Raw genomic sequence first — 27,807 nt, forward strand, 5'->3', positions numbered from 1 at the left:
AAAAATAGGTACCCCGAAAAATTTTTAAAGGGGGGGAAAAAAAAAAAATTTGGTAAAAAAAAAAAAAAAAAAAAAAAAAAAAAAAAAAAAAAAAGATCTACTCAAGTGCTGAGTAACTGATGAAATTATCAATCAATTCATATTTAATAATTACATAACAAGACAGACCAAAATGCTAAGTGGAAATGTTGGTATATTCATGGAAAAAAAAGAAGACAATAATTCATATTCAAGTAGCAAAGAAATTAACCAAAATCAGGCAAAAGAAAATTTTTACAAATCAATTTCTTTCAATAATAATAAAAAAAAAACTTATGAAACTTTAACAAAAACTGCCGGTGCGTCTGATGAATTTTTGGTTAAAACAAGCTTGTTCTTCACTCACAGCAGGTAAAGTCTCCAGAAATTTTACTCAAGTAACCGTAGCGATACTCAGGGTTTCCATCAGTGTATTATAAGCCTGGCGGGCCTCCAGGCTTTACTTGTGCCACCACCAGGCTAAGCATTGTTTATTTATTTTAGGTTTTTTTTTTTAACGACTGCCTTTTTTTAAAGACTGTATTGTGGGTGTTTAAGTATTAATCTTCCAGTCTTCCAATAACACATAATTATCAAGTGATGTTTTGAAATTTCCTGTCAACTTTAAACATTTTTAACACAAAAACACAGCGATGATCCGATGAATGATCTAGCAAGTTTTCTGGGGAAAACCTTTGGATACTTCATAATAAGATTACTCAAGTAAAAGTAAAAAGTAGAGCGTAGTAAAAATACTCGCAAAAGTGTATATTGAAAGAAAAAGTTACAGTATGGACTTAAAATGTAATTAAATAAATGTAAACAGTTACTACCCAACTCTGGGCACAACGTAGAAAAAAACACCATAAATAAATAAATAACACAATTCCGTCAAATTTGTCTGCACTAATGTTACAAACGGTATTAAAAACGCTGTCAGGATTACGGTATTAGCTCACTTTTCTTTGCAGAGATTCGCCAAACCTAAGCCTATCAGTCCTTGTTTGGTGTACTAAAGTACCTGCTTGCTGTGCATCATGTCCCTGAGGCTGGTCAAAGCGTGGATCCTCACATCGACGTTCTCATGCTGAACGGCTCTCATCGACAGCTGCAGAGCGGAGGCCAAGTCGCTGCTGCTGGCCGTCAGCTGAAGGGACCAAAAACAAATTCTTTATCGCGTCATTTCCTGTCTTTGGGAGTATTTTTCCCTCTCAACCTTTCGTCGTCGTCATCGTGACTTTACGCAAACCTTTTTGTAATTTTGCAGAACCGTGTGGATGTCTTTGAGCTCCGGATGCTCGGGCAGAAAGTAAATCTCGTGAAGGTAGTCGTTTACTTCGTCCCTGCAAGAGATTGAGAGAAACACGGTCTCAGTAGGGATCATTCTGTAATCATCTGGTCCTGTCCAAATGCTTAAATTTGTCACATTTTGTCAGATTACAGCCACTAACTTTGCTGTATCTTATTAGGATTTTAAGGAAAACCCATTAGAGGCTTTAAAAGACTTGAGGTTGTGGCGGATTTTCATATTCCAGGACGAAAATAACTCTAAACACACAGAGATGCAGCAGAGTGCTTTAGGAAAATAGAATATTCATCTGTTAAAATGGCCCAGTTAAAGCACAGACCTACATCCAAAAGGCTTTCCATGCAGTCTGCATGAATATGAGGAATTTCATGAAGAGAATTGGGCCAAATTTCTCTCTCTGCATATGCAAAACTGGTAGAAACATCTAGTCCCAAGCAAGCTTTACCAAGTACTGATTCAGTGGGGCATGCCACACTTTTCAGATATCTTTCTTCAAAACTACGTATCGTTTTTCCCTCCACTTCCTTCTGAATCTTGTGGTTGTAATCTGACAAAAACCTCCAAAGGTGCTTTAAGAATAGTTCAACTCTTAATTTTCAATCTTATTCATGTTGATAAGTTATTTTCTTTCTTTCTTTTTTTTTAAACGTCACCTGTTGTCCAGGATGAGGAAGCGAATGATGGCGGCGGTCTCTCTGGGCCGCAGGGGGATCAAGGGCAGCAGGGCAACAATAACGTGACTCAGGAGAGGCCCGAGGTGGGACGGCTCCACGCTCCTCACAAAACACTCCCACGTCCTGCAGCAAGGAAGTGCAATCTTTCAACTTTTTTTTTTGTGTGTGCATGCGTCAAACTCATTTCAGAGACGACTTCACGAAGAAAGGGGCAGGTACTGACTGGCAGCAGAGCAGAGGGAAGTCCTCTCTGTAACGCAGACCCGTGCGAAGCGTCGTCATCATCTTCACCCTGACGGAGCTGATGTGCTTGGAGCCCATCAGGCGCATCAGAGCCATCACGCTCGTCAAAGCCTGGCCGCGGGAGACACGCAAAAGCAGATGTGTGTCGAAGCGGACGGGGCCGGAGCGGTTTGGCTGCGACCGCGGCAATCAGCCGGGCGACGACTCACCATTTTCTTGCGGTCCTTCTCTCCTGCGCTGGAGCTGAGCAGCTGCATGTTGAAGAAAGCCAGAATCCCCAGCAGCTTGGGCTGCAGGTAGTCAGCCTGAAACACAGCAACGCAACGTTCAGGTAAGTGCGAAACGTCGATCACGTCACAAACAGAGGAGAAAAAGACACGGACCATGTGCTCCGGGGTGGTGATGTCTCTGGGACCCTGGTATGGATCATCATTGGACGCAAAGGAGGCCAAGATGGCCAACCCGTTGAAAACCTACAAAGAATTGATTTCCATCAATAAACGGCAGAGGTGTTACAACAACAAAAAAGGCGATTTAGGTTTTCTGCCCACCTGCTGGTAGTGTTCCCCCAAACGAAGCAGCAGCTCGTTGTGGAGACCCTGGAAGTCCTGCCTGAGCAGGGAGCCCAGCTCAATCTCCGTCTCACTCTAAGACGGAAAACGACACACGGAGCTGAGTGTGAAGTGTTTTACACCCAAATATTATCATTTTATAGCACAATTAAGTAACTGTGTTAACTTCAATTGTTATAAAAATGTTGTATACACATGTATATATGTATAAAATATGACTGGAAATCAATTTGACTTTGTAATTTAGCGATGCGAGAGGTTGAGCAGCTGAAGCCTACATCTCCCAGAATGCCGTGTCGCTCAGCTGTGTTATCTATTGATATTGTGTTCACAGGTTTATCGCGAAATATACTGTTATTGATTTAGTGTCCAGCCCTGTAAATAACCTTCAGCTTCGTAAAGAACATTTCACACTAGAACTGGAAGATATTTCTTACGTCCAAAATAAAACACAACAACCAGAAGCAATAAATGAGACAGAATAATAAAAACAACTGAAACCATAAACAAAACAGATCATGATGCATCAGTAAGTTAATAATTTTGCTCATCAGAATGGAAATGATTGAGCTTCTTTTGCCTTATAAAGCGATTGATTAATATTAACCAAAAAAAAAACCTGTAGGTAGTGAAATGCTCTCTCCAGCTCCTCCTTGGTGCACGAGCAAACCAGATGACTGAAGATGTACTTGAAATTGTTGATCAGAATCTCTCTCCTGTTCGCCTTCAGCTCGATGGCCAGCGCGCGGATGAGGGCGGAGCCTGTGGAGCTCGCCTTGGCTGCCAGGTACGGCAGCAGGACCTGGAGCGTCCGCTGCAGGTACAGATGTGCAGTGAAACATGCGCTGTGAAAAAGATGCCCGTTTCTGGGGGTGGGGGAAGAAGAGAAGTTCTGTCTGAGCGTACGGTGAGGAAGCGGTGGAGGTCCGGGAAGTCGAAAGCATGCGCGATTTGAGCCAGAATGTCCAAAGCCAGCTCCCTCTGATTGGCCGATTCGCTGGTGTGGTCCGGCGTGCTCCGCAGGGCCGAGGCGTGGCGCGAATGCAGCGACTCCACCAGAAACTGAAAACACGAGCCACAAACAGAAAGATCTACCTGTCCGGATATATTCAAAACCAAAATAAGTTGGTTTGTATCTAGATTAGTTTGCTATTTCATTATTGTAATTACTCTGTACTAAAAAAGTTCAGATAAAAATGTCAAACATAACGGACTCAGACTGGCAGACTATCCACCTGGCAAATGGGATTCTTATACTGGCTGAACAGGGTCTGCAGCTTCAGGTCTTTGGCAGCCGCCAGCGCTCTGATCTGAGTGTAAGCAGCGACGGACACTGTGGACGACTTGGACAGGAGACAGTGGAGCAGACGCAGCAGGGAGAAGGACACCAGGCTGCCCTGAGAAGCCCTAACGAGAAAAGGGAGAAAAGGAAAAGACCATTTTACATGCAGCAGATCTCTCCAAATGGCTATAAAAACATGGGAGAGAAAAAAAAGTCTTTAATTTAAATTAAATTAATCATTTTGTCCAGAACAGGGGTTTAAAAGGTGTGGTCTGGGGACCAATTTGTGGCCCCTGCAACAATTTTGTGAGGTCCATTCATGACTGCAGCTTTTTTTTTTTTTAGCATGAGGATTTCAGTGGTCTGAAATATTTTTCTTTTAACTTGAATTTCATCATAAGCTGGGCTAAAACAATCCAGCGACTCAAAGAAAAACGACAACAACAACAAAAAAACTGGAGCATATTAATTCTTCAATTAAACTTGGGAACAAACTAAACAATTATAAAAAGCCCTATAATAAGACAAAAATGGCACCTTGTTTAATTCATATATTTTTTATTATCTTTTTTAATAAGGATTAAGAATAAGGACTTCTTTTAATCCTTATTGATTAAAATAAAATAAAGAATCCAAGAAAATGATTTTCCATTTTGAGTTGTTAAAACTAATGTTAAATTTTCCGGGGCATGTTGCAAAACGTTTTGGTCCAGAAGCAAAGTCTCACACTGCATCATGTAGAAAAACTAAATGTTTAATTTCAGGCTGTTTATTTATTCAGGGGGAAAAAAAAATCCCACATTATTTAGAAATAACTTGACATCTTGTGATCAACAAAGATTCCTTGACAAATTTTTTATTTTAAAGCTTTTCATCTTTACCGAGGCTCCACATCATCTGGAGGTTGCTGTAGTTACACTAAATATATTCAGTCATTAAAAAAACAAAACATTATAACCCTAAAATAAAAGTTCTATAGTTGCTAATAATATAAATTATTGTTTTACCTGCCGATCTCTCCTGTGGTGAGGATGAGTGTGTTCCGCAGGTCGTCGTCTCTGCTGGCCTTAGCGTTGCTGAACGCCTCCTTAAGACGCGCAACCAGCAGCTGAAGTGGCAACAAAAACCCCAACACGTCGTCAGCCTCCGCGTTTGACCTTAAAGATGCTGCGTTTTATCGCTGAAATGTCTCACCTCGCTCAGCGTGCCCTGCTCCGAGTGCCTCGCGGACTCCGTCAGCAGGAAACGCACGGATTGGCTAAAGCGCGTCCTAACGGCGGGATCGGCGTCCTCGATCAGGCCAATCAGGGCGCAGAGAGCGGCGCGGGAGTCGCTGTCCGCACCGAGCAGGTTGACATGCTGGCAGAGGTGAGGTAGGGCTTCCAGAAACGCTGAAATAAGTCGAGTCGTTTTTCTTTTAATTGCAATTTACAAACGCTGTGAAAGCTCATTTAGGAAGCAAAATATAACATTTAATTACCAAGTTTAACACAGCTGGCAGCTTGAGGTCTGAGTAAAGCTATGAATGGTTTAACCACGGCTGCTTTGAGGGATGGCGCTTTATTCCCAGTGTGCTGCGCTGCAAGACTCCAGCGAAGGCAGAGGACTCCGGGGCGGCAAGTGCCCGCTACGTTCGAGTCGCAAAGCTTGGAAAGCTCCGACTGGACGCAGCTCAGATGCCCGACAATCCTGGCGAGCGCCACCTTCACCCGCTCTGACTCGTCCTCCAGCAGAGACCTACAACAACAACAACAAAAGCCACGACGTAAACCACCAACGTAAGCAAAAACCACAGTGATAACAACAACGAGAACGGGGAAGTCCCGTTTTTACGCACAGCAGAGCGGTGCTGATGAGGTCGTGGTGGGAGGGCCCCAGCTGATGAAGCAGAATGGGGAAGACCTCGACGGCCGTGGCCCTCACCGCCTCGCCCTGGCTCCGCAGCGCGTTGCCGAAGATGCAGACGCGCCAGCCGTCGCACACGCCCCGGCGCAGCAAGGCCAGCAGCGACACGCAGTCCGCCTGGACTTCATGTGCTGGAATCACAAGTCGGATTCACCGTTATGAAATGATGTTAAACTGAAATGCATGGTTGGAGTTGTAGGTAAATGTAGAGCAGCTCTAATAATTATCGACATTCCTACAACATATGTGTACAAAGGCCTCAAAATGAAAAGTAAGATAGAACTGCAAACTCAGGTCAACCTAGTTTAATACTGAAATTTATTCTGGATTCCTGCTTGTTTTTTTCCATTTTCATAATTGATTAGCCTGTTTTTTTTGGGGGGCGGGGGGGGGGTAGAAAATACAAAACACATACTTTCCATACTTATCCAGATACTGAAAATACTTGAAATAATTTACAAACTTGTCCAGATTTTTCCGGAATGCGTAAATGTAATTTTTAGACATGTAATCGCTGTAGCGCCAGTGATTTTCTTAAAAACAACTGTTTTCCAGTGTCCCCCCCCCCCTCTAATTAAATAAATATACTCAAGTTAAAGGATGGATTTGAGAATTCTTCAGTGTCAGATTATTATTCCACAAAAAAAGACACAATAATTCAAGGCTTTCCCCACTTCTTTACCAGAGGTGCGAATACATTTAGAAGACACTCCACAATTACGAGGATATTTTGCACATTTTAAAAGCTAAAGTTGAATGTTTTGTCATTTGCTGGCTTGAGATGTGACAGGATTACTTACAATAACAGAAGCTGAGTCTCTGAGCCAAAGCGGAGAGCCAGGAAGGAAACCCTGAACTCTTAAAGGCCGAGGCAGATTTGTTCTCACACACCCAAGGAAGAGACAGCAGGGCACACACACGCCGCTGGAGCCCATTTTCAATCTGGCTGTTCACTACACACATATAGTAACATAACATGATCACCAAAAATCTCTTACAATTAAAAATAAAATGTCACTAAAACCACATTTTTAGTAAACATAAGACAGAAAAACCTGAGGGAATACCAGAGTTTCTGCAGGTTTCACACATTCAATTTTAAGACCATTATGAATGAAATTCAAGACCGGCACCATGACAGAAATGTACAAAAGAAATTAGATGGAATAAAGCTAGCAGCCTGGCTAGCTAGCTAGCAAATGTATAACAGCAGCTAGTTAGCGGTAACCTGAACCACCTTGGTTCATAGAACGTAATGAAGATGTTTGCCTGATGGAAAGTCCTGCAAGGAAAAAATATGCGATTATTTAGTAAGTTGGCCTACAAAAATTTAAGGCCAACTTACATTTCTTTAAATGAATCCAAGACATTTTAAGGCCTTAATTTTAGATGCACGAATTTAAGACTTTATGTATGCGCGGACACTCGCTCCTTTTCATGACACATAAGTAAAACCCCCAAGGAAGCTTATTTTTATTGTCTTCTTACATGTCAAGTAGAGAACGGAGTCAAGAACTCTGATCGTCGATTGAAAAGCAGACTTAAAGTATTCCTGCCGAGAGACGGGCCGAGACGCTCCTTCTAACACCGACTGACAGCTCTTCAGCACCCGGCCGATGGTCTCAGTGGAAACCCAGACCAGAGGACAGGAACTGCTGACAAAAAACAAAAAAACATGACTATGAGGCCTCAGCAGTAGATCTCGGTCTGTTTGAAGGCAGGTGGTACCTGAGGGGTGAGGAGCAGAGCGCCGCCAGGTGCAGGATGAGGGCCAGACCCTGCAGGGCGGACAGGGCCTGCAGGCTCTCTGGTTCTGCAGAGCATGAGCTCAAAACAGTCAGCAGCTCTTCTAGACGTTGAGTTAATGCGGCCCAAACCTCACTGCCGACACGCATGTCCAGCTCGCTGAACACACAAAATGACTGAATTGGTGGAATTAAAAAACAACAACAACAACTGCAAAGCAGAGTTTTACGCAGCACTTTGGGACACGATTGCCAAAAAAATTAATTGCACTCAAAAAGTATTTTAAAATATAAATTATCATAAAGTAAGAGCAATTCGAATTCAGATCAGCTTAATTACCATAAACAATGTCTTAAGTTAGCAGGTTGTAATCCTGATGGCAGCTCTACTGTCTGTCCAGGAGTCACATTTGCTGCAGTTCACTTTAAATTTACTCTACCAACACATTTCCACACACTCAGGAGTGGCAGTTTTGTGGCTTTTAAACCATTACTGCTCTAAAACAACCTCAGATTAATGTTGTTTTGGTCTGATTATGGCTTTGTTAATCATTTTGTTGTTGATATGAGCAATCTGTGTCCCCAAATAGCAGTGACTCCTCCTACAAGAGGAGGATCTGCTCAGCATCAAGGGATGAAATGTAAAGGTTTCAGATGTCCCCAGTCAAAAAAATTCCCATACAACAAATGGGATGGTTAAAATGATTCCAAGAAAATTCAGTTTCAGAGAAAACATGTTCAAGAATCAGTAGCAGAAACAGGCGTATCGTATCGACGATGTTTTTGTCGTTTTGGTGACCAACCTGTTGGCAGATTTGCAGGATCTCTTGGCAGGAGTCTCTCCATCTCCTGCCTTCTGCATCACGGCAGCTTTCTCAGCCTTGAGTGCAGCTTGGAGGAATCCTTCTGCACACTACAAAGCACACAAGAGATGTAGAAAACGAGACGCAAACATGGCAAACACCGCATTTTTATAGAAAAAAAATTTGAGTACTTCAGATTGATTCTCTGTCCCGACGGTGCGTGCCAGCGTCCTGCAGACGTCCGCCACCTGCTGCCTCCTCAGCAGAGCGGCACCTTCGTAACTCGGGACAACAGACAATGAGAAGCCAAAGAGCACGCAGAGGGATTCAGTAAGCTCCGATCCCAACTTAAATCCTGCCCCTCCGTGAGCACAAACGCACTCGAACATCTGCGAGAGGTAGACGGGCTCGAAATCCGAGTGAGAGACGTGAGCCGACTGAAACAGACAGCGGGTGAGCTTCAACAGCTCCCCTTCGTAGGGCTCCTCCTCATCCGAGAAGTCGTGCGTTTCGAGCAGGTAAAAAAAGGCAGAGAAGAAATTGTGGCCTTGGGTCTCATCAAACTTCCTCAGCTCCACCAGTTTCCTCAACATCGCCATGGAAATCTTCCTCAGCCTGGTGTTGCCGTTCGCCAAGACGGAGCAGGCCGTCTCCCAGGCCACGCTCAGGTCGCGGCAGGAAACGACTCCCCTCAGAGAGTCGGTTATGATGCCAAGAGCGACGGCGGTCAGCGACTCCAAGGCGGCCGGCGACGGGAGGACGAGGGGAGTGTGGGTGAGGTAGGGGGCACGTGTGGCGGAGAAGAGGAAGCGGTCGAGCTTCACGGGCCACTGGTTCCGCTTGTGAACGTCCGACCCACACAGCGCGGCTATGTGGGCTAACAGGACGCTGCTGAGGTCTTGAGCCATTAAAAAGAACTCCTGAACAAGGCAGCTGAAGATGAAGGGCACCCGGACCCGCAGAGAGTGAAGCAAGGAGCACAGCACAGCAGAGACCCGGCCGTGGATGACATCGCAGCCCGGAGACGCTCCGACGCGGAGCAAACGAACTGCCACCCACTTACTGAAGTCTGAAGAAAAACAAATAGATGAAAAGAAAAAAACAATGGATCAGTCGGTCACTGTTTGTTGTTTTTGTTTTGTTTTCTGGGTAATCCGTACCAATGCAGCTCTGTATGGTGTCTGGGTACTCAGCAGGCAGACAGGCAGGATTAGCGAACATCAGAGACGAGGATTTGACGATATGTTGCACAAAATCCAGCAGCATCACACAGGCTGGCTCCGAACTGGACTTTTTATTTAACCCTAGAGCAACTGGGAAAAAATTAAAAAGATTATTCATTGGTTTAAGTACTTAACAAATGAATAAAAATTGCTAAATCTTAGAAATGTAAAATAAATAAATAAATCCATATTCACCAAAAGTGACTTAAAGGGAAAAACGTTTCATGTGCAATTCAATACTTTTCTACTGTTCTTCAGACTTCTGAGTCCATTATTGGTCAATTTACATAAATATTTCAACTGATGGTCCAACTTATACCAATCACACCAAATAAGTATTTCTGATAACTCTGAAATACCTGTGGTAATGAGTAAATATGTTGGGAAAGTTATCTTCCACGTCCTATGAAAAATTGCAGAAGTGTTTCTTTCATATGTGTTCTTATAGCACTTAGTCTTTTGTTTAGGATCATTCATATGACCGGAAAAGCCTGGGGGAACAATGTTGGTGAGTAAAACATTTGGAGAAAACCAGGTGACGCTACAAAGAACAGATGGAGAATAATACATTCAAATAGCTAAAAGAACAGTGCAGGTATTTATTCACTTTGATGTATAGCTGTATTTCCACCTGTTTTCTGTGTGTGTTGTTATTACTGTTGACTTACCAACATCTACATCAGTCAGTATCCGGTCAATGAACTGGCAGAGGATCTGCCGGGGTTTCTGTACCGCTGATTCGTACTCAGCAGCACTGGCGCTGCAAACAACAAACACGGCATTAACCTCACTAATTGAGTCATTAAACATTTCAACAAATAGTGACTGAATAAAATAATAAAAAATAATAATAGGTGACTGAGCTCAGTAACAAACTGTTAGCAGGTTAGCTAGTAGCCAACTTTTTAACTCACTTAGCTAGCTCTTGAAGAGCTGGTATCATTGCAGACATTTCAAGTCCATCCATGTTTACGCTTCCGTCTTGTTCGGCTTTGTGGAAAGCTATTAAGTATAAAAGTAAAAATTAAGTAATTTTAACGGAGATAATCTCCCAGCAGCTGTGCATCGCTCCACGAGTTTCGAAAACTTTCGCTCCAAAATGACGTCGTTTGTTTTGGTATGGTATCCACCGAGGCTCAAAATACTCAAGCACAAGTTCTGAGAGCCACATTACGGATTAATTTTTAATGTTCGTTTTTGGGGGGTCAAGAGAGAGGCTGTTAGCATAAAAATCAGCCCAAGAAACTGAATAAATAAATAAATTAACAAAAATGGCGAAAAATATTAGAGAGCCCAAGACCAGCAGGTAGTTACTGAAGACGTTTCGTAGCATAATTAGCAATAAAAACACACAATTATTTGTGGAATCTAAAAAAAACGAGTTTAAGTTAAAGAGACTTGGATTCATCAATAAAAAAAAGGGGGTGAGGAGGTATATTTAAGACATACTCAAATATTATGGCTTCTACAGGTATGAAATGTTTTGATCTCTTTTGTATGAAAATTTAGCATAATATTCCTTTACTAATCCATGTTAAAAGGCGGGGGTATGGGATTGAGGACATACCTCGTAGCAGATAGGCATTATTTGGAATCAAATTTTATTTTATTTTACTTTTTTTTTCAGTCAATGGAAGTGACTTATTTTGTGTCCAAGGAAGTCACCCCGTTTGATCCAAATCTTCACCAAATTTATAAAATCTTAGAGGAAAAACTTCACAGAAAAATATCACTGAGTAAACTTGCTTTTACATGTATATCTCTACAGTTTCAGAAAGTACAAAATGCAGAAAAATGCAGTTTATATTGCTTATTGTAGTTAGCTTGAACCTATCAACTTGCAAACCACACTGTTTTCCTGCTTGCACCTAGATCTTGGTTAAGTTGGTTCCTTGTTGTCTGCTTCCTTCAGTTCGTTGGGGTTCTTGAAATATTCTCCAATGTATTTCTACTTTGTAGACGATAAAATTTATTTTGAACACAAGGTAACTAAAGAAGTACCTCTATTGGTTCTGGTACCACATGTTGAGAACTATAGTTCCAGTTCATTATTATTACTGATGATTATGTTTATAATCCTCTTAATGTTTAACTTTTAATTATATGTATCCCTAATTTTAACAATCTGAAGGGAGGTTAAATCATCCAGTGAGTGCAATGAATGTTTTCTTTTCGCAGTACATTTATTTGTTTTTATTTCATTTATTTATTTGTACTAAAACTAAAGTTAAATGGATTTGGAGCAATCACTTTTCTTCCTGCAATTCTTTTTAAACCTGAAAGTTTACAGGATTTTTTCCAGTAACCTTACTAACTTTACACATTAAAAAAAAACAAAAAAATAAAAACAATCAGATTTATCAAGTGGCTGATTCAAACCATTAAAAACATTTACAAAGACAGCAAACACACAAGTTTTCAACTTTTATATTTAATAGATGTCATCTTCAGTAATTCACCAGCAATATTCAACACATGACATTCACAGGCTTTACAAGAAGGCGTTTCCGTGTTATTTTGTTAACCCCTCTGGTTCTTCTTAGATTGCAGAGGTAGTGAATACTTTATAATAGGAATGGTTTGATAAGTATTGAGCAAATACGTGCTAAAAAGTTATAAATCATACATAAACAAATACAACAGCTTTACAAACAAGAGAATAATCAAAATGTTGGTTAGGGCTATTAGAAAGCAAAATAAAGAACAACCAATAGATTTGTTCGGGCTGGTGATTGCAGCAAAGGTAAAGCTCAAAGAAAAAAAAATGACAATGATAAAAATGCAGAAAAAATGCAATTGGATGTTTGTATTTTTTTCAAACCCTGGTTTGCTATTTAGCGTTTGCCTCTTTTCATGTCGTGCCCCATGAGACAGGCAAACACGGTCATCACCATTTTAGGTTTTACCTCCACCAAGTCATCAGGCAGGGCGTAGACACGGGCGCCGATCTTACGGGCCAATGAGATCGCATACCTGAGAGACAAACGGGAGAGAAGTCAGGCAGGAAAAGAAAGGACTGGGGGTCAGGGAAAATGAAAGGATGGGAAGTATTGTTCTTTACTTGGCATTGTTGATTTTCTCATCGTTCTTCAGGACTCCCTTTTCTCCTCTCTTTACCATGTCCCACTTGACCATCGAAGGGGCAATGGAGTCAATCAGGTCAATCACTGGCAAACTGGTGCTGATCAGTTTGTCCTGCGCAGAAAACGTAAAACAGGGTCACATTCCGGCGCAACTTGAAATTATGATGGTCACTGAAAGTGGACACCACCCACCCAAAAGACCAGCTTTTTTTTCTTTTTTTTTTTTAAAGTAAATCAAACAAGAGTATGAAAAATACTTTGACATTCATTTAGTGCAACACAGTTAAAAAAAAACAAATCTGTTAGAAGCACAAAAATATGAAAAAAAAGAGAATAACATAGTTAATTAAATGTGCACAACTTTCTCACATTTTCATTACATTTCAGCTTTCAGCCTTCTTCTGAAGCCTCTTAACATTCGTACGCTTTTGAGAGTCACTGGTCTTGAACGCACAATCTTGTCCTACTCACCTTAAAGCTGCTGATCTGTGTGTCCTTTCGCTTCTCCTTCAGGGTGGAGTTGACCCAGTTCAGGATAAACTGATCTGCAACTTTCTCTCCGGTGCCCAAATCAGAAAGAACCATAACAGTGTACCTGAGGAAGAAAATACAGGAAAGATAACCCAGATGTTGAGAGAGCAGCTACATTGACCACGCACGCACGCACGCACGCACGCACGCACGCACGCACGCGCGCGCGCGCATCAGCTAAAAAAGCAACACTTTCTGGAGCGTCTACCTTCTCATCAGCTGCCAGACCAGAGCCAGGGTGTGTGTGCGACTCCCCTCGTTTAGGTTTTCTCCTCCGACTCCGACCAGAGAGAACTTGGCTTCATCCTTGCTCAACTTTACAGCGTAGTTGCAGTTCTCCAGCTAGAACACAGCATGGGAAACTGAAACCCACACAAATCTACTTGTGCTCACAATTAACGTGTTTCTGCTGTGTTTGCATGTGGCACCTTTTTCATGTTTCCCCCCAGTTGAGGATAAGGAGGATTGTTAACTTTCTTCCAGTTCACTACCACTTTGACTTTTTCTAGAAGTTGCAGGATCACCAGGCCATCACAAAGATCCCTGCAAAAAAATGAGGATAAATATAATGGATATTAACACAGAAAGCATCTGAATTTGACTTATGGGTTAAAGTTAATACACACCACACTGTGCGGTGTTGCATTTTCTTCAATGTACGCCGCACTCAATATTGATGTTAGTGGAAAATGATGTAAAACATAACCCCCACTCCAACCTAATGAGTTCTACCTAAATACCCTAAATTACTTTCATGGAATAAGTTAAATGCAATAGTTCCATGAAAAAATAATTAAAAACTACTACAACTTGAAGTTCTTGCTATATGTACGTATATAAAATATTAGTACTTCATTAATTTTAGCCAAAGTTATTCAGAGTCATTGTGGAAAGTTGCAGAATCAAACATCTACAGCCTGTAGTGTTGGAGCAGCATGTTGTTCCAACAAGGCTTCTCTTAACTTTAGATTTTAATGGATTTTTCATGCAAGTTTTAATGTAACTTTGCATTAAAAGTGTTATTTACCAAATAATGCAAAGTTGCATTAAGATTTGCATTAAAAGTGTCATTATTTACTGAATGACACTTCATGACAACACTTATAGACATTCATGAAAACTCTTTCATGTTCCTGACAGATGTTATGTCACATTTAAGACAGTTTCATGTCAGTCTTATGCACACCCTACCAAACAAGGTGCTACCAAAAAGGAAAACCACGAGCCAATTAAATATACTTCACAATTACAATGCACATCAAACCCTATTTCTGTTCTGCATTTTTATTTTGTCTCTATGTTTCTTTCCCTTCCCCGTTGAGCTGAAGCTATCTCCTCCTCAGATAAGAATAATTACCCTCATGTGCAACTGAACCTACCTATAAAGATGGTTTACACGTGGAGAAACACCCAGAGAGTTCATCCAGTTGCGAAACGTTTTCTCCTCCCTGGTTTCCGCTGGCAAGTTATAAATACAGGTTATCCTTGTCCACATGCCTCAGTTTCCGTACGCCGAACATTTTCAGACGTGTCTTTGCTGACTTTCTAGTCTCTGGTTTTCTGTTGTACGGCAAACGTCACTTACCCTCTATGTGCTCCCCGTCCAGGTTAAACTTAGCCTTCTGCAGACCGGGATGCATGTTAAACAGGTTGGCCACAAAGGCCGTGTTGAGCTTGCTGTTTCCAGACGTGACGTCGCGAGGAGAGACAAACTGCCGGCAGTCCAACTTGGCCGCCTCCTGCAGCATCAGCTCGGCCCTTCGCTCCAAATCCCACTCCTTCACGTTCACACACACAACATGGACGCTCACTGTTGGGACTTAAACTGATTTCACTGATTTCAAACCAACTCACGGTAAGGCCGGCCATGTTGATTTTGATGCCCATGTGGAATTCGTCTTCGTCTTGAGGGGAAATCTGGTCCAGCAGGTGGAAGTAAGCCCTAGAGTCCTTCAAAGTCCAAGAACAAAACATCCTTTACATGACCCTCTGTGGGTATTTAAAAGAACGGAGCCGTAAAAGATCCACTAAGCACCTTGATATCAGCGCTGAAGTTGTTGATTGTCTCTGTTCCCGCGTTGATCAGGTGATAGTTGACCCATCGTAGGAGCAGCTCCTCGGGAGACAGAGACATGAGGTGGTCCAGCTCTTCTCCCTCCATCAGGAGGGCAATCAAGCCTGGAGACAGACAGGACGGACATTTTTGACGAAGAGATGGGAAGACGTGTCCCAACGTTTCCTGATGAGAAACTCGTTTGTTGATTAAAATCACTTAAACCCCTGAATGAGTTGCTCCTTCGGGGCAACGGAGGGGAAAGTTTGTCCAACCAAAGAGGAGAGTGTCTCTTCAAGCAATAAAACAATAAAATTACACAAAGCCTCCTTTGGAAAAGTGAAAATAAAAACGTTGCATCATGACTTTGGTTATCGCTGGAAAATAATTGTCTAGCGAGTGTTTAATTATTTTTCTACTGGCGCAACAGTAACCTTTGACCCAACTTCTTGTAAATGTCCTAAAAATAATTTCATCTTTAGAATGAAATTATTCATTCACAGACACACTGATAATAAGTGCTCTGCAATTTCAAACACTGATATTTAATTAACGAGTGAGCGAGTGAGTGAGTGAGTGAGTGAGTGAGTGAGTGAGTGAGTACTGACCTTCGTTCCTGGTGATTTCTATATCAGCGAAGAGGCCGACCTTGATAATCTGCCAGAGCAGTCCCAGGACCAGGTGGGGTTTCCCAGCCATCAGGTCATGGGCGTCGATGCTCACCACTGTGCAGCCGATGGCTGAGGCCGAGTTCAGGGCCAAGACAATGTTTTCCTATGAAAGCATGTAAACGTGTTTGTTTAAAAGAAGCAAATAATAAGCGCAGAGTCAATAATCGCAACCTAAAACCCGTCACGGCTTCTTCTTTTTCTTCTTATATATTTATGACAGGCAAGAATTTTATTGTAAGCAGTAAAGGTTAAAAAGACTCTTGGCCTGTGACTTGATAAAGTTTCACATTCAGATTTGAGAAGAGTGTATTTTTTCCAGCTTTCATCAAATTCTGTTGAACTAGATTTCACACTATGATTATGTAGCAAAGATAATGTTTCAGAGTACAAAGAGAAGGAGGTGAGCTGAAGTATAAGATAACAGAAAAAAAAATTTAAAACAGATCTTTGTACCTCAAATTGCAAATTTAGGTTGTTTAATAGAACATTAAATCTTTTCCAAACCAAAGGCAAATCCTCTTCTTCTAAGTTTTTTCACCTCTCATTCCAGCCATTAAATACATTGTCATATTCATTTCGCTTATATCTATATTGAGCCAAACTATCCGATGATTATCGGTAGTATTATCCAGCTTGGGTATGCATCCGTAAGCTCCCTGAAGATGAAAATGGAGCGAAGGCATTGTCCTTATGTGCCTGTGTGCTTAACATTGAGCATCAATGGGCCATCATAAAATATGACCCCACTAAGAGAGCTGTTGGGGTCAACAATGAGGTCATTAAGGTCACTTTCCTCAATCTGCTTCAACATTTTGGTCAGTTTTTAATCAGATTGGAGTTGAAAAAGTGAGATCTTTCAACTAACTTACAGGGAAACTGGATTTACCTAATGGCTTACTGAATCCCCAAACTCATCTGAAACAGAAGTGTTAACATGTTTGATTAAAGAAGTATCACTGGTAGTTTACATTAAAATACAAGAAAAAAAGAACCCTGTCTGGAAAACTGGAGCTAAACGAGGTTTGATGCAGATGCTTTTGGCATGTTTGAAATGTTTAGGCAACAGTTTGTAAGAGCTTCAGCTTTGCTCAAGCATTTGGCTACCAGCAAAAAAGGTCATCAGTCCTTTTTTACCAACTTCGCACAACTTTCATTTATGTCACTGTATCCAAATGTGAAAAAAAAAATTAGTCCCTATTAGATATAATGTACTTAGTAAGAATATAAGCAGCAGTTATGAGTTTGCACATTTGCAGATAACGAATCTTATCTGCAAACTCGTGTCAGTAAAGTTAATCGCGACATAGTTTATGTGCGGTGCCTAATTACTTCAATGCTCATAGTGATTATTTGACTTGGGATGTTTGTGCACGGTGGGAATTTACAAATTCTGCAAAAAAAACCAAACAAACAAAAAAACTACTCACTCTCCTTGTGAAGGTGGTGAGTTTCTTCGTGTTGATGACTCTCTCATCGATCGTGTCAGGCTGGGAGATGTTGATGAGCTTACTGGAAGAGGGACAAAGCAAGGGGACGCCTGTGTGAGTCACTGAGCACACTCTGGAGCAGCCGTGTAATTGTCCATTTTTAAAGAGCCGGTGCAAAAGTCCATCATGTAAGTAAGACAATCAAGCTGAACGAGGAGGCGCTGTAAAGCAATATAACGTGTTATCACTGCGATTCTCCTCCAACCTTTGCAGCAACATAAATCACTGTCGCCATGTTACGAGTGTTTGTTGCGAACCGGCAATGATTCTATCTCAGATCTACTAAAATTGTGTAATCACAAAGTACATATGCATAAAACCACAACAAGCTGTCAAGGCAGCATAATAGGTGATTGGTGTACTTAAATAACTACTGTATTATTAAAAAGTACTCTAAATTAATTTATTAAACCTTAGCATATCTTTTTAGTGGGTCTTTATTTCACTTAAGTCTACTGCACTCTTGTGTACTTGGGAAAATTCAGTTAAAATCTTCCCTTTTTTAAAAATACATGTCTGTACATGTTGGCAAAACCTAGCGAATAGCTGGCTTTTTCTTCTTCTTCATGTATTAGTTATTGGGATTTACACTTTTTTTCTCATGAGAATTTTCAAACTCAGTTCACAAAAATGTATATTTAATTTTCGGTTCTGATCAAGGAAGGTATTCATGAATTTTGATCTGTGTCTGAATTGTGAATTATGATGGCAACTAAAAATGTGACGCAATTTTTGGATAAGTGCACATCTTTGTTTTTGTGAATTTTTTTGTTTGTTTTTGTCAGAAAATAAATTTCACAATTTTTTTGTGGGAAAAATTCACAAAAAAGGTGAATCTCTTTGGGTGAAATAAAATTCACAATTTTTTTTCATAAAATTTTTTTTAATTTTTTGAAAAAAACAACAAAAATCACAAATTCTCAGGTGTTTGCAGCGTTGTGTGGCGTGGACGTGTGCGTGTGCTGTACCACAACACGATGCCGTCACGGAGGGAGGCGAAGAGGCTCTCGTCTTCTGGGTTGATGGGCAGCAGATGGTTGCAGTCGGGATCTTTGCCCAAAGATTTGTTGATCCATCTAGTAAAAGCTACTTTCTCCTCCTCTGAAACAAGCATGAACATTAGGATAAAATGCTCAGGTAGAACATTTTTAGTCGACAGAATCGACACGAGAAACTTTGGCTTGACAGAGGCATGATAAAAATTGTGAATTATGATGGCAACTAACCCTAACCCTGTTTTTTTTTTTGTTTTTTTTTTTTTCATTTTTGTGATTTTAAAAAGGTTTAAGTTGAACCTCAACTTGAATGCATCACAATAGACCAAAGTAGAAAAGACGATTAAAAACAAAAACTTAATCAAAAACACTGAATTCAGGCAAAGCATTCCACTATGACATGCAGTGGCTGCATGCTTTCCATCCTAATCATGCTGTATTGATAAAGCAATTATACATTTCAGCAACAATAAATCTACTTTTGATGGCCTTACATGTCTGACATCTGCAATTAATGGACTTTCTGGGGTTTTGAAACGCAGCAGTCAGATACTTTGCTGAAAGACAATCCAGGACTAGAATCGCCTTTTGCTATAATAAAGCAGGTTTTTTGGTGGCTATGTTTTTTCCCAGCTTTGCGCAATTGCAGACAAAAACATTGACACATTCCTTTTTGTAAGATAGCTCCAGCATAATCAAAGTGAGTTGTGAGATGTTATGAACATACATTTTAAACTCTTCTTTTGACCAGGCCATTCTGCTTCGATCTAAAATATTTAGCTCATATTTTAAATTCGTCTTGCTGGAAGGTGAATTTATATTTTACAACCTGTGACATTTTTCTCCTTGCATTGCCCTTTATTTAGCCCCATCCGTCTTCCCGTCAACTCTGACCAAATTCTCTTTCCTCGGCAAAGAAAAGAAAAGCCTCCCCACAGCATGATGCCGCCACCACCAAGTTACACCGATTATGTTTTCATGGTGATGTGCCGTGTTAGTTTGCCAGAAAAATTAAATTTGTTCTTATCAGACATTGATCAACGTGTTCTCCATGTCCCCAAAGCACAAGGCCTTCTCAGGTTAATTGTTTATGTATTACGATTAAATTACACGTAAATATTCTGTTTACAAATTAGCTGATTTCAGCATGTAAATGATTGCAGCAGGATGGACTTGGGTCATCAGCGTAAAGGTATAAAACAAAAATGCCCACCAAATCATTTGGTAAAAATTATGCATCCAAACTATGCATCCTTTGACCTCCACTTATATGTGCGCACACTTTCTCACACACTTTCTCACACTTGCAACAACGTCTGAATTAATTGACTACCCTGGTATCACATCATAAAAGGTTCAGGCAGCCTGCGTGAGCGTGACGTTTGCCTCACCTGAGTAGGAGTGCTGCGTTCCCTCACAGGAAACCCCCGACGTGCCTCCAAAGGAGTTGATGCCTTCTTTCCTCGTTAGGACCTTCCTGAACGTCTCGCTGAACTTCTTGCTCTTCAGCTCTTGGTAAATCTGACCACAAGCAGACTGTGTCAGTCCACACGGGGCAGAGCGCGTCGGATCTTTGTCATTTCGGGACTTACAGAAACGAATTCGTCGAAGCTGATTTTCTCGTCTTTGTTTGTGTCTCCGGTGACGAAGGTCTCGACGATTTCTCGCACTTTGTAGCCGGGCAGGTGGAAGCTGGCTTCTCTGAACAGCTCCTGGAGCTCGAAGTCGCTCACGTAGCCACTGTGGTCGATATCTGGACAAAGAAACAGAAGGAAGAAGAAAAAAAACCTTATATAGACAAGCATCACAACAGCTTACTGATTTATAATTTCCCACTGACTCCACAGTCATTTCCAAATAGAAATAACACGATTGCAAAGAATGTTTGGTGGTATTCACTAAGTTGATTATGTATTTATCAGGAAGTAAAAGATATGCTATAATTACTTGATATGAGCACATTAAAATACCTACAAATCTAATGAGCATTTCTAGTATTTTGTGCACCACAGCACATGTTAGAGTGCTACCACACCGCAAGAGGCACATAAAACCACAAACTCATATGTGATGATACAGCAAAGAGTGGACTAATTGCTTCTGGGTTCAATGCCCAGCTACTAATCACTAGAGCAACTCATCGTATATAGAAAGCCATCACAATCTAAAGTCTTACATCAGCTTGTCCATGTAATTTCTCACTGTCTAAAAGTTTCTTCTAACATGACTGAATGCTTATCTTCCAACCAAGACCTGGTTTAATTTAACCACGGATGATCAACTGCATTAATAAATTCAGATATATATTTTTTAAAACAAATAATATACAACAATGGATAAAAGTCAAGAAGAACAGACTCAAGGCGATAAACACTTGTCTAAAAAAAAAATACAAAGATAAACTAATTTGTTGAATTGATTAAATCATGTTGTATCTGAGAGTGTGATAGAGTGTGCATATGAATACAGTAGTGTGTGTCTACTCATGTTTCATTTTGTCAATAGAAGAAGAAAAAAAAATCAGTGAAAATCAAATGCAGTTCTGCAGGTTTTACTTTTATTTCTCTGCGAATGTCCTGTCTTAAATGATAATTGATCTTTTAATTTGTTAAATCCTTCCTGATTTTGACAGTGTTTTCACGAAAAGACAGTCAGAGTCAATGGTCAAAATGGAAAAACAACACACAGTGTGTACATTTAGCTGCACACAAATCCCTCCCAGATTTTAAAGAAAGCATCAACTTCATGTGGTAATCGCTCATTAAGGGTCCATTTTAGTCAAATTCCTTCAGTCCAGCCCACCAAGATCCCCAAACCACAAACTGAGCTTCTTCATGCCTCCATACTTTTACTACATCCCAACAATATGACCGTGTTTAAGGTTTTACTGCATCGACTTCTTGTGCATTTATTGCATGATTCAAACAGCTTCAGTATCCACCTGCCTGCCCAACCCCACATACAACCGTCATGCACACAAAGCTGTTGTATTATTAAATAAAAAGAAACTAATTATCTCCTGTTCTTTTTCTTAAAGCCACCAGGTCAGGTTAGGTCATTTTGTTTCAAGTTTTGAGGTGATCAAATGCAGTCCTGATTCCTTAAAAACAGTGAAACAATCCTTTAGTTGAACCAGAACCAGAACTTCAAATCACACACTAACTTCAGCATTATCAGCTGTGAATATTTCCCTATTGAGATTGCACAATAAACGGCACACACACACACACACACACACACACACACACACACACACACACACACACACTTCCCTCTGATTGGACGTGCAAATAAATAATAAAAAAACTTGCCCAACTTTGTTCTTAAAGTGTCCATCTTGCCCCTCAGTTCTTGCCACCCTGAGCAGAAAGCCATGCTAACACCCCTAGTCTGCTAACTCCAGCTGATTTATATTTACAGTGTGATATCCATTATCATTATAGCCGATTTTTCATGTTGACGTTTTAAAATGAAAGGTGATAAAACCTACAAAATATCACTATGGGAAATTGAAACATTATTCATAAAATCCTCACATGCAACAATTCAGACAGTAAAATTTTTTTTTATAAGACTTGTACTGTTATGTGCTTTACAGGAGGCAGTAAAAGTCTAACTACGGTCTGTAAATCCCTGCAATAAACCTGCAAGTTGAGATTGTGCGTGCAAAAAAAAAAAAAAAAATGAAACTGACCAATTTTATTAAAGGCCTCTCTAAGGTCGTCCAGATCCTCTTTGGAAATGTGAGTGTAGTGCTTTTCCATGGTGGCTCCTGTTTTCTTCAACCTAAAACACACACCCACACACACATTCACAAAGAAACACACAGAAATGTCAAATTTTTTATTTTATTTATTTTTTTTTATAAAGGAAATAAATCCTGGCGGAGGCAGCACGCAAATTTACTGAAAGTTTTAAGTGGAACAACTAATCATAAAGCATTCACTAACTTTTTAGACACGCCTCAGAGGTTTTGCACCTTTTCTGAAGCGTCAGCATTTACCGTTAACTAAAGGTTGACCCGTTTCAGACTTTCTTAAAGAAACTAAAGTGAAAACGAAGAAGAGGAAGTGACTTGTACCTCGTTTTAAGGCCTCGCTGCAGGAGTCGTGTCTCTCTGAGCTCTGCAGCTTCCCGCTGGTACAGAAAAGACGGTGGAGAGAAGAGAAGCTGGACAGCTGATTACCACTTCCAGGTGGAGTCACTGGAAGAAGGCTCACGGTGGACCTTTGGTCCGCCTGGACCTAGGACGGGCGTAGCTGGACAGTTAACATTTAACCATGTCATCGTGCCATCATCCATAAAAGGAAATTCATCTACGAGTCGGGCAACAGGGGAGCAAAAAAGTGTTCAAATATGTTTTATCAATCATTTGGGATCAACAGAAAGGTTTTAAAAAAACACGTATGTAGCTGTGTTATCAGCACAAAACGATCTTTTTAGAAACATCTAGGAAGTAATCTGAAATATCACACTACAAAAACAAATCTTTGATTTAGAAAGAAAATTGAAAGTGGACGTAAATAAGTAAGAATCATAAATTTATTTTTTTAGGGGATTTTGAAAACCATTGCTGATTTTTGTTCCACTTCACAATTAGATGCCGGTGCTACTTTGTGTTGGTCTGTCCTATAAAATTACTATCAAATATAGTAAGGTTTGTGTTTGTGGCATATTGGTTTTTCCAGTGGAAGTACGAAAGACTCAGGTGTGAGTGCTTAGCTATGTTTTTCTTTTTTTTTTGATACAAAGAAATCAAATTATTTTTACTTGATTTTTTAAAGCGTTTGCATATGCCGGCTTAAGTAGCAGGAAAGTGGTATTTTCACTTTTCAGTAAAGGTCAAATAAAGTAAACTTTAGCGATATGAATGTGTCAGACAGTTGTCATTTTTGGGAACATTGAAAAACTGCACATGGATATCAAAAGTGTGCCGAGTCTCTTCTCCAACACATCCACGTGTTTTGCACAGTAAAATGTAATTCTTGTGATACCTCTCTTGTCTTTTGATGCACTTTCTAACTTATAAAAAAAACATTTATAAGAAGAAAAAAAAAACTTGTCTTGTCTAGATAATTTCCAAGATAGATTCATTTGCGAAGATGCTAACCAGGAAGTCGCCTTAGGATGACATAACGCACTAAACCACTAGTTGCTAACCCAATAATAATCTTTCATATTCTCTTCCAATCTGTGTTCAGATCAGAGGTTTTAGCCATAAACATCTAGCACACTTCCTGCTGCAGATGTACACAGTTAGCCCTGCAGGCCATGTGAGGCACAAATGATGTAACAACGTTGTCACTTTTATGACAAAACAGTGAAATGTACACACTTAAAAATTCAATTAATGTCTTTTTATGTCAAAAACAATTAAGAGCCCTTTGTTCATAAAACTTCTTTTTGCAAAACTTCTTTGCTAAAGCATGATTTGGTCACGTATTTGCTCAATCTCCGGAGAGTCAACCCCATTTCTGTTACATGAACCTGGAGGTCTGGATCTGAACACCTGCAGGTTTTCTGTAGATATGCTGACCGATATCATACATTATGCACCGAGTTTCATCACATTTAGAGCACAAAGGGTGAAGCAAGAATAAGGAGCTTACATCCAATCTCAGGCAGGCCGAAAGGGCAGAGAGTCCACAGCAGACCAGTCCAGACAAGAAAGCAGCTTGCAGTTTTGGTGGCTTTCTTTCTTTCACCTACTTTCTTCCCCCTCCTTTTTTTTTAAAGATGTTGATTAACTCTTTCCCCTCAGTTCCAGTGTTTCCTCCTGTTCTCTGCTTTTAGGTTTTTAACCAATCAGCTGGAAACAACACACAGAGAACCACAACCAACAAAATCTTCCATCTTATCTTAGAGCAGCAGATTAAATAAGTTGGTTTAAAATTACATGTACATTTTAACCCTTCACACTGAGCGAACGCTGCCTCTTCCTCGTCCCCCTCGGCTCTCTTCTTCCTCTGACACCTGATCGGCCTTGTTTCACTCCACGACTCCGAGGCGATCTCCGGTTACCGTCCCATCCTCATCGGTGATCTCGGGTAAGATCCCCTTCGGTCTGTTAATGTGCGAAGTGAAGGTCTGGTGGGTTGTCCTGAACCCAGATCAGTTCTTAGCTGCTAAGACTTCCCATAAGCCTCCTGCATTATTCACCGGCCTCGAAACCACATGTGGAGGAAAATACAAAATACTAGTGAGAAACGGAGAGAAGATTAGGGTTTACCCTTTCCTACTTTAGAGCTGTTAGATCTGTCACATTCATACCACGTCCTGTAGTTCAACAATAGATTTATATGGGTTTTATTGAGAAATATGCTGAATTTATTCAAAATTAGTGATATTAATTTCTATAATATTCCCTGTCGATGGGCTAAAAGGCACAGATTACCACCAAATTTCTCCTGGATTGATGAAACTCTTTGAGGATGTTTTGATTTCAAAGTCTTTGCAAAACAGTGTTTTAAGCGAAATGTTTCCTTGGAAACGAAGCAACCCCACATGTAACTATTCCCCACTGGTCTGAGGCGTGCTTCATCTGAGAAAATAACTTTCCTCAAGTCCAAGCCAGGTGCATCCTGCAGTATGTTGTTCTATTCTTGATGTTTCTGGACGGACAGAGTTATTGAAGTTCTTTGCCACACCTTCTTGACCCCAGGTCAGCGTACAAATGCCTTTGCTTAACTCTGTGCGTGCAAACACCTGCTGCCTCTCCAAAGCAACCCAATTTCTTAGATCAGGGGAGTCAAACTCAAGTTCTCAGTGGCCAGTGTCCTCCAGACTGCAGCCCGCAAAGATTGGTTTAACATTTGTGCATTGAATAAATCTCCTTCAGGAGGCAGTGCTACAAAACTACAACACTGGTGACGTTTGCGATTTCACAAAGCTGATGGTAGAGTTACATCAAGCATTTAGAGTTACATCAAGCACTTCATCACGACTCATGTTAAAACAAAAAATGTTAAACATCCCCTTTCAATTCATTAAACCTGAATGAAAAAGACTAAACAGGTTGCGTTTGAGTGGTTGAGGGCTCGTCCAGCTGCAATGTGGACACACAACCGCTGAGAGGCGCTGCTGAGACACGAACAAATGATCTGCTGACAAAGTGGAAACTTTTTTTCCCTTTTCTGTGAAAGGAATAATCCAAGGTATTTGTTATTTTTTTAAAAAGAGCTTGATATATGACTAAAGCAAAATCCAACCTGGAATAAGTCCTGAATGCAGAACTGTTATATGTAGAGCAGATTGTGATATTTTAAATCAATTTAAAACAATAACTTGCATATTAAAACACTACTTTTGCTTCAAAATAGAAGCAATAAAAGGGATTGGTTGCCCTGTTCTTGGTTGAGGTTTTGTGTTTCATTTTGTGTCTTAAGTCTGTCAGCTTCTGTCCATGTCACCACCTGCCACTTATTTCCAATTAGCCTGCAGCCATTCCTAATCACATCTCTCAGTAATCCTGGTTCTCATCCCCGTCCGATCCCTCCGTTTTGTCTGCCAGCTTGGAGTTACTTCAGATTTTATGCATGGAGTTTAAATGACCTTCCAATACTTGTATGTATATTTTTAAATTGTTAAATTTCTGGGCTATATTTTAGTGCAAAAATGCCTTTAGCAATAATCAAAATAATTGATTTTCATTTCTTAAAAAAAAGTAAAGGTGAAGTATATTAAGTCATTACACAAAGAGATGTTTTTAAGCTGTTTATTTCAGCAAGAAAACATTTTCCTGGTTGTGTGTGTATGTGTGGTCAACTCCTTCTGTCAACTCCCTTATTACATTTGGCTTCACTTAAAAATAATCTCAACATTGCGAATATCAATGTGGCTTTGGTACCTTTTGTTCCCCCTCCCAAACTTTTTTCTTCCACTCAACTTTCCATAAATATGCCCGAGTACAATGAATGTAAACATGCAGCAACCTTATTGACGGTTTTGTAAGCAATCACATGGTAACAATCTAACACGTATATATTACCAATCCCTTTTTATATACATTAGCCGTATGCAACAGATGAACTGCCTGAAACCGAATATTGAGTAATCATTAGCTGAAAGTGATAATCCACTTCAAAATAAATCAAACTGCGTCTAACCGAGTCACAGAGTTACTCAAATTAATATATATATATTTTTTTCTACGATATTATCGGGATATATTAGCGAGACGCTATTCGTTTCATGCCTGCATACTAAAATTAATTACGGTCTTACGCTGAAAGAAACAAACGCAGGGGGCGTGGCAGATGTCAGCGGTCACATGGGCCGGAAAATGTGGGGCTTAATTCCTGTGTTTGACTGCTCTCAGCTGCTGCTCCTTTGCCCTTCGCAGTGCAAACCCGCCGTCCGCCCCGTCCCGACCACCGACTCCCCGGTGGACTCTCCTCAGCGCACCATGTCGGGTAAGACGACGCGCGGCTCGGGATGCTCTCTTGCGCGGAACATCGCATCCGGACCTCGGCCTCTCTCCGGGCCGGACCGGAGCTGCGCGAACTGCGCTGTCCTTTTTTTTTTTTTTAACCCCTGAAATATCGCGAATTTAGGAAGCGTCATGGAAAACACCTGCTGCTGCTCTCCCGGCTCCTCTCGCGAGGGCGTCGACGAAGCGTTTCGTTTCGATTGATAATGTCGTAAAAAAATTTTTTAGATCCTCCTAAAAATTTTTGGATGCTTGAAATCGATGAGTTGCTGCAACGATTTGGACCAAAGTCAAGTTAGATTCGCTCGCAGGCAGCACATCCGGTTTGGAAAGTTTGATGTTATGAACAGCTTGCTGAAATGCTTTTCTCAGTAGATTTTTACACTAATTAAAAAAAAAATACAAAGACAAAACACATGTTGTACAATAATCAAATTTGATCTTCAGATTTGCTCTAAGGAGCATAAAATATTTCACATTTACACTAAATTACAGATCAAGTTCAAGGTGTATAGGTCTTGTTCACAGATAAATACAGGATTTCTGAAACATTGTTTATTACTAGATGCAAAATAAAATTGTTTATTTTGCATCTAGTATTTTTCCAGGGTTTCCTTCATAACTCAGCGATGCTCTTTCAGCACATGTTGCTAAGCACTGCCTATCAGATGGCTCCAACAAAGAAACCATTTTGTGGTGTTTGGATGACCAAAAAAAAAAAAAAAAAAAAAAACCCCAGTATAAAAAAAACCTGACAGTCATTTTTTAAAGCAAAAAAAATAAAC

At 40.5% G+C, this 27,807-nt stretch overlaps 3 protein-coding genes across 6 annotated transcripts in view; 1 reads left to right on the top strand and 2 right to left on the bottom strand.

The window, feature by feature from the left end:
• atr (ATR checkpoint kinase) overlaps positions 1-10,881 on the bottom strand; it is a 24,290-nt gene extending 13,409 nt beyond the window's left edge. The window contains exons 1-22 of one of the 2 annotated variants that reach the window (XM_015032978.1): positions 10,689-10,881; positions 10,443-10,534; positions 9,712-9,864; positions 8,743-9,620; positions 8,552-8,661; positions 7,732-7,908; positions 7,492-7,655; positions 6,804-6,956; positions 5,936-6,134; positions 5,579-5,835; positions 5,293-5,489; positions 5,106-5,206; positions 4,052-4,223; positions 3,723-3,878; positions 3,436-3,630; positions 2,796-2,891; positions 2,628-2,717; positions 2,454-2,549; positions 2,225-2,355; positions 1,981-2,124; positions 1,268-1,361; positions 1,040-1,165 (exon numbers count right to left, since the gene is read on the bottom strand). In XM_015032978.1, the coding sequence (XP_014888464.1) occupies positions 1,040-1,165; positions 1,268-1,361; positions 1,981-2,124; positions 2,225-2,355; positions 2,454-2,549; positions 2,628-2,717; positions 2,796-2,891; positions 3,436-3,630; positions 3,723-3,878; positions 4,052-4,223; positions 5,106-5,206; positions 5,293-5,489; positions 5,579-5,835; positions 5,936-6,134; positions 6,804-6,956; positions 7,492-7,655; positions 7,732-7,908; positions 8,552-8,661; positions 8,743-9,620; positions 9,712-9,864; positions 10,443-10,534; positions 10,689-10,741 (3,834 nt within the window). In that variant the 5' untranslated portion in view covers positions 10,742-10,881. Of the gene's footprint in view, positions 1-1,039; positions 1,166-1,267; positions 1,362-1,980; positions 2,125-2,224; positions 2,356-2,453; positions 2,550-2,627; positions 2,718-2,795; positions 2,892-3,435; positions 3,631-3,722; positions 3,879-4,051; positions 4,224-5,105; positions 5,207-5,292; positions 5,490-5,578; positions 5,836-5,935; positions 6,135-6,803; positions 6,957-7,491; positions 7,659-7,731; positions 7,909-8,551; positions 8,662-8,742; positions 9,621-9,711; positions 9,865-10,442; positions 10,535-10,688 lie in introns of both variants that reach the window. The other variant, XM_015032977.1, reaches the window with a different exon arrangement.
• Positions 10,882-12,189: 1,308 nt separating this feature from the next.
• Positions 12,190-26,900, bottom strand: LOC106947765 (plastin-1). Of its 3 annotated transcripts, XM_015032985.1 has the most exons (18): positions 24,497-25,974; positions 24,204-24,403; positions 22,676-22,853; positions 22,289-22,380; positions 20,187-20,347; positions 19,986-20,115; positions 18,568-18,700; positions 17,540-17,621; positions 16,050-16,215; positions 15,424-15,566; positions 15,243-15,338; positions 14,974-15,166; positions 14,768-14,846; positions 13,817-13,931; positions 13,597-13,730; positions 13,329-13,452; positions 12,836-12,969; positions 12,190-12,747 (listed from the first exon to the last, which is right to left on the bottom strand). In XM_015032985.1, the coding sequence occupies exons 4-18, from the start codon at positions 22,356-22,358 to the stop codon at positions 12,609-12,611; spliced, it is 1,899 nt and encodes a 632-aa protein (XP_014888471.1). In that variant the 5' UTR covers positions 22,359-22,380; positions 22,676-22,853; positions 24,204-24,403; positions 24,497-25,974; the 3' UTR covers positions 12,190-12,608. The 3 variants fall into 3 exon arrangements, with proteins under 3 accessions (XP_014888471.1, XP_014888472.1, XP_014888470.1); XM_015032986.1 differs by lacking the exons at positions 24,204-24,403; positions 24,497-25,974 and adding an exon at positions 26,818-26,900 and having other exon boundaries at positions 22,676-22,838; XM_015032984.1 differs by having other exon boundaries at positions 22,676-22,838; positions 24,204-25,974.
• LOC106947766 (glycogenin-1-like) overlaps positions 26,843-27,807 on the top strand; it is a 21,663-nt gene continuing 20,698 nt past the window's right edge. The window contains exon 1 of the mRNA XM_015032987.1: positions 26,843-27,005. Within this exon, the coding sequence (XP_014888473.1) occupies positions 26,864-27,005 (142 nt within the window). The 5' untranslated portion in view covers positions 26,843-26,863. The remainder of the gene's footprint in view (positions 27,006-27,807) is intronic.

This window comes from Poecilia latipinna, unplaced genomic scaffold, assembly GCF_001443285.1.
Source record: "Poecilia latipinna isolate Pla-1442-1.1 unplaced genomic scaffold, P_latipinna-1.0 Scaffold255, whole genome shotgun sequence".
NCBI classification, from domain to species: Eukaryota; Metazoa; Chordata; class Actinopteri; order Cyprinodontiformes; family Poeciliidae; genus Poecilia; species Poecilia latipinna.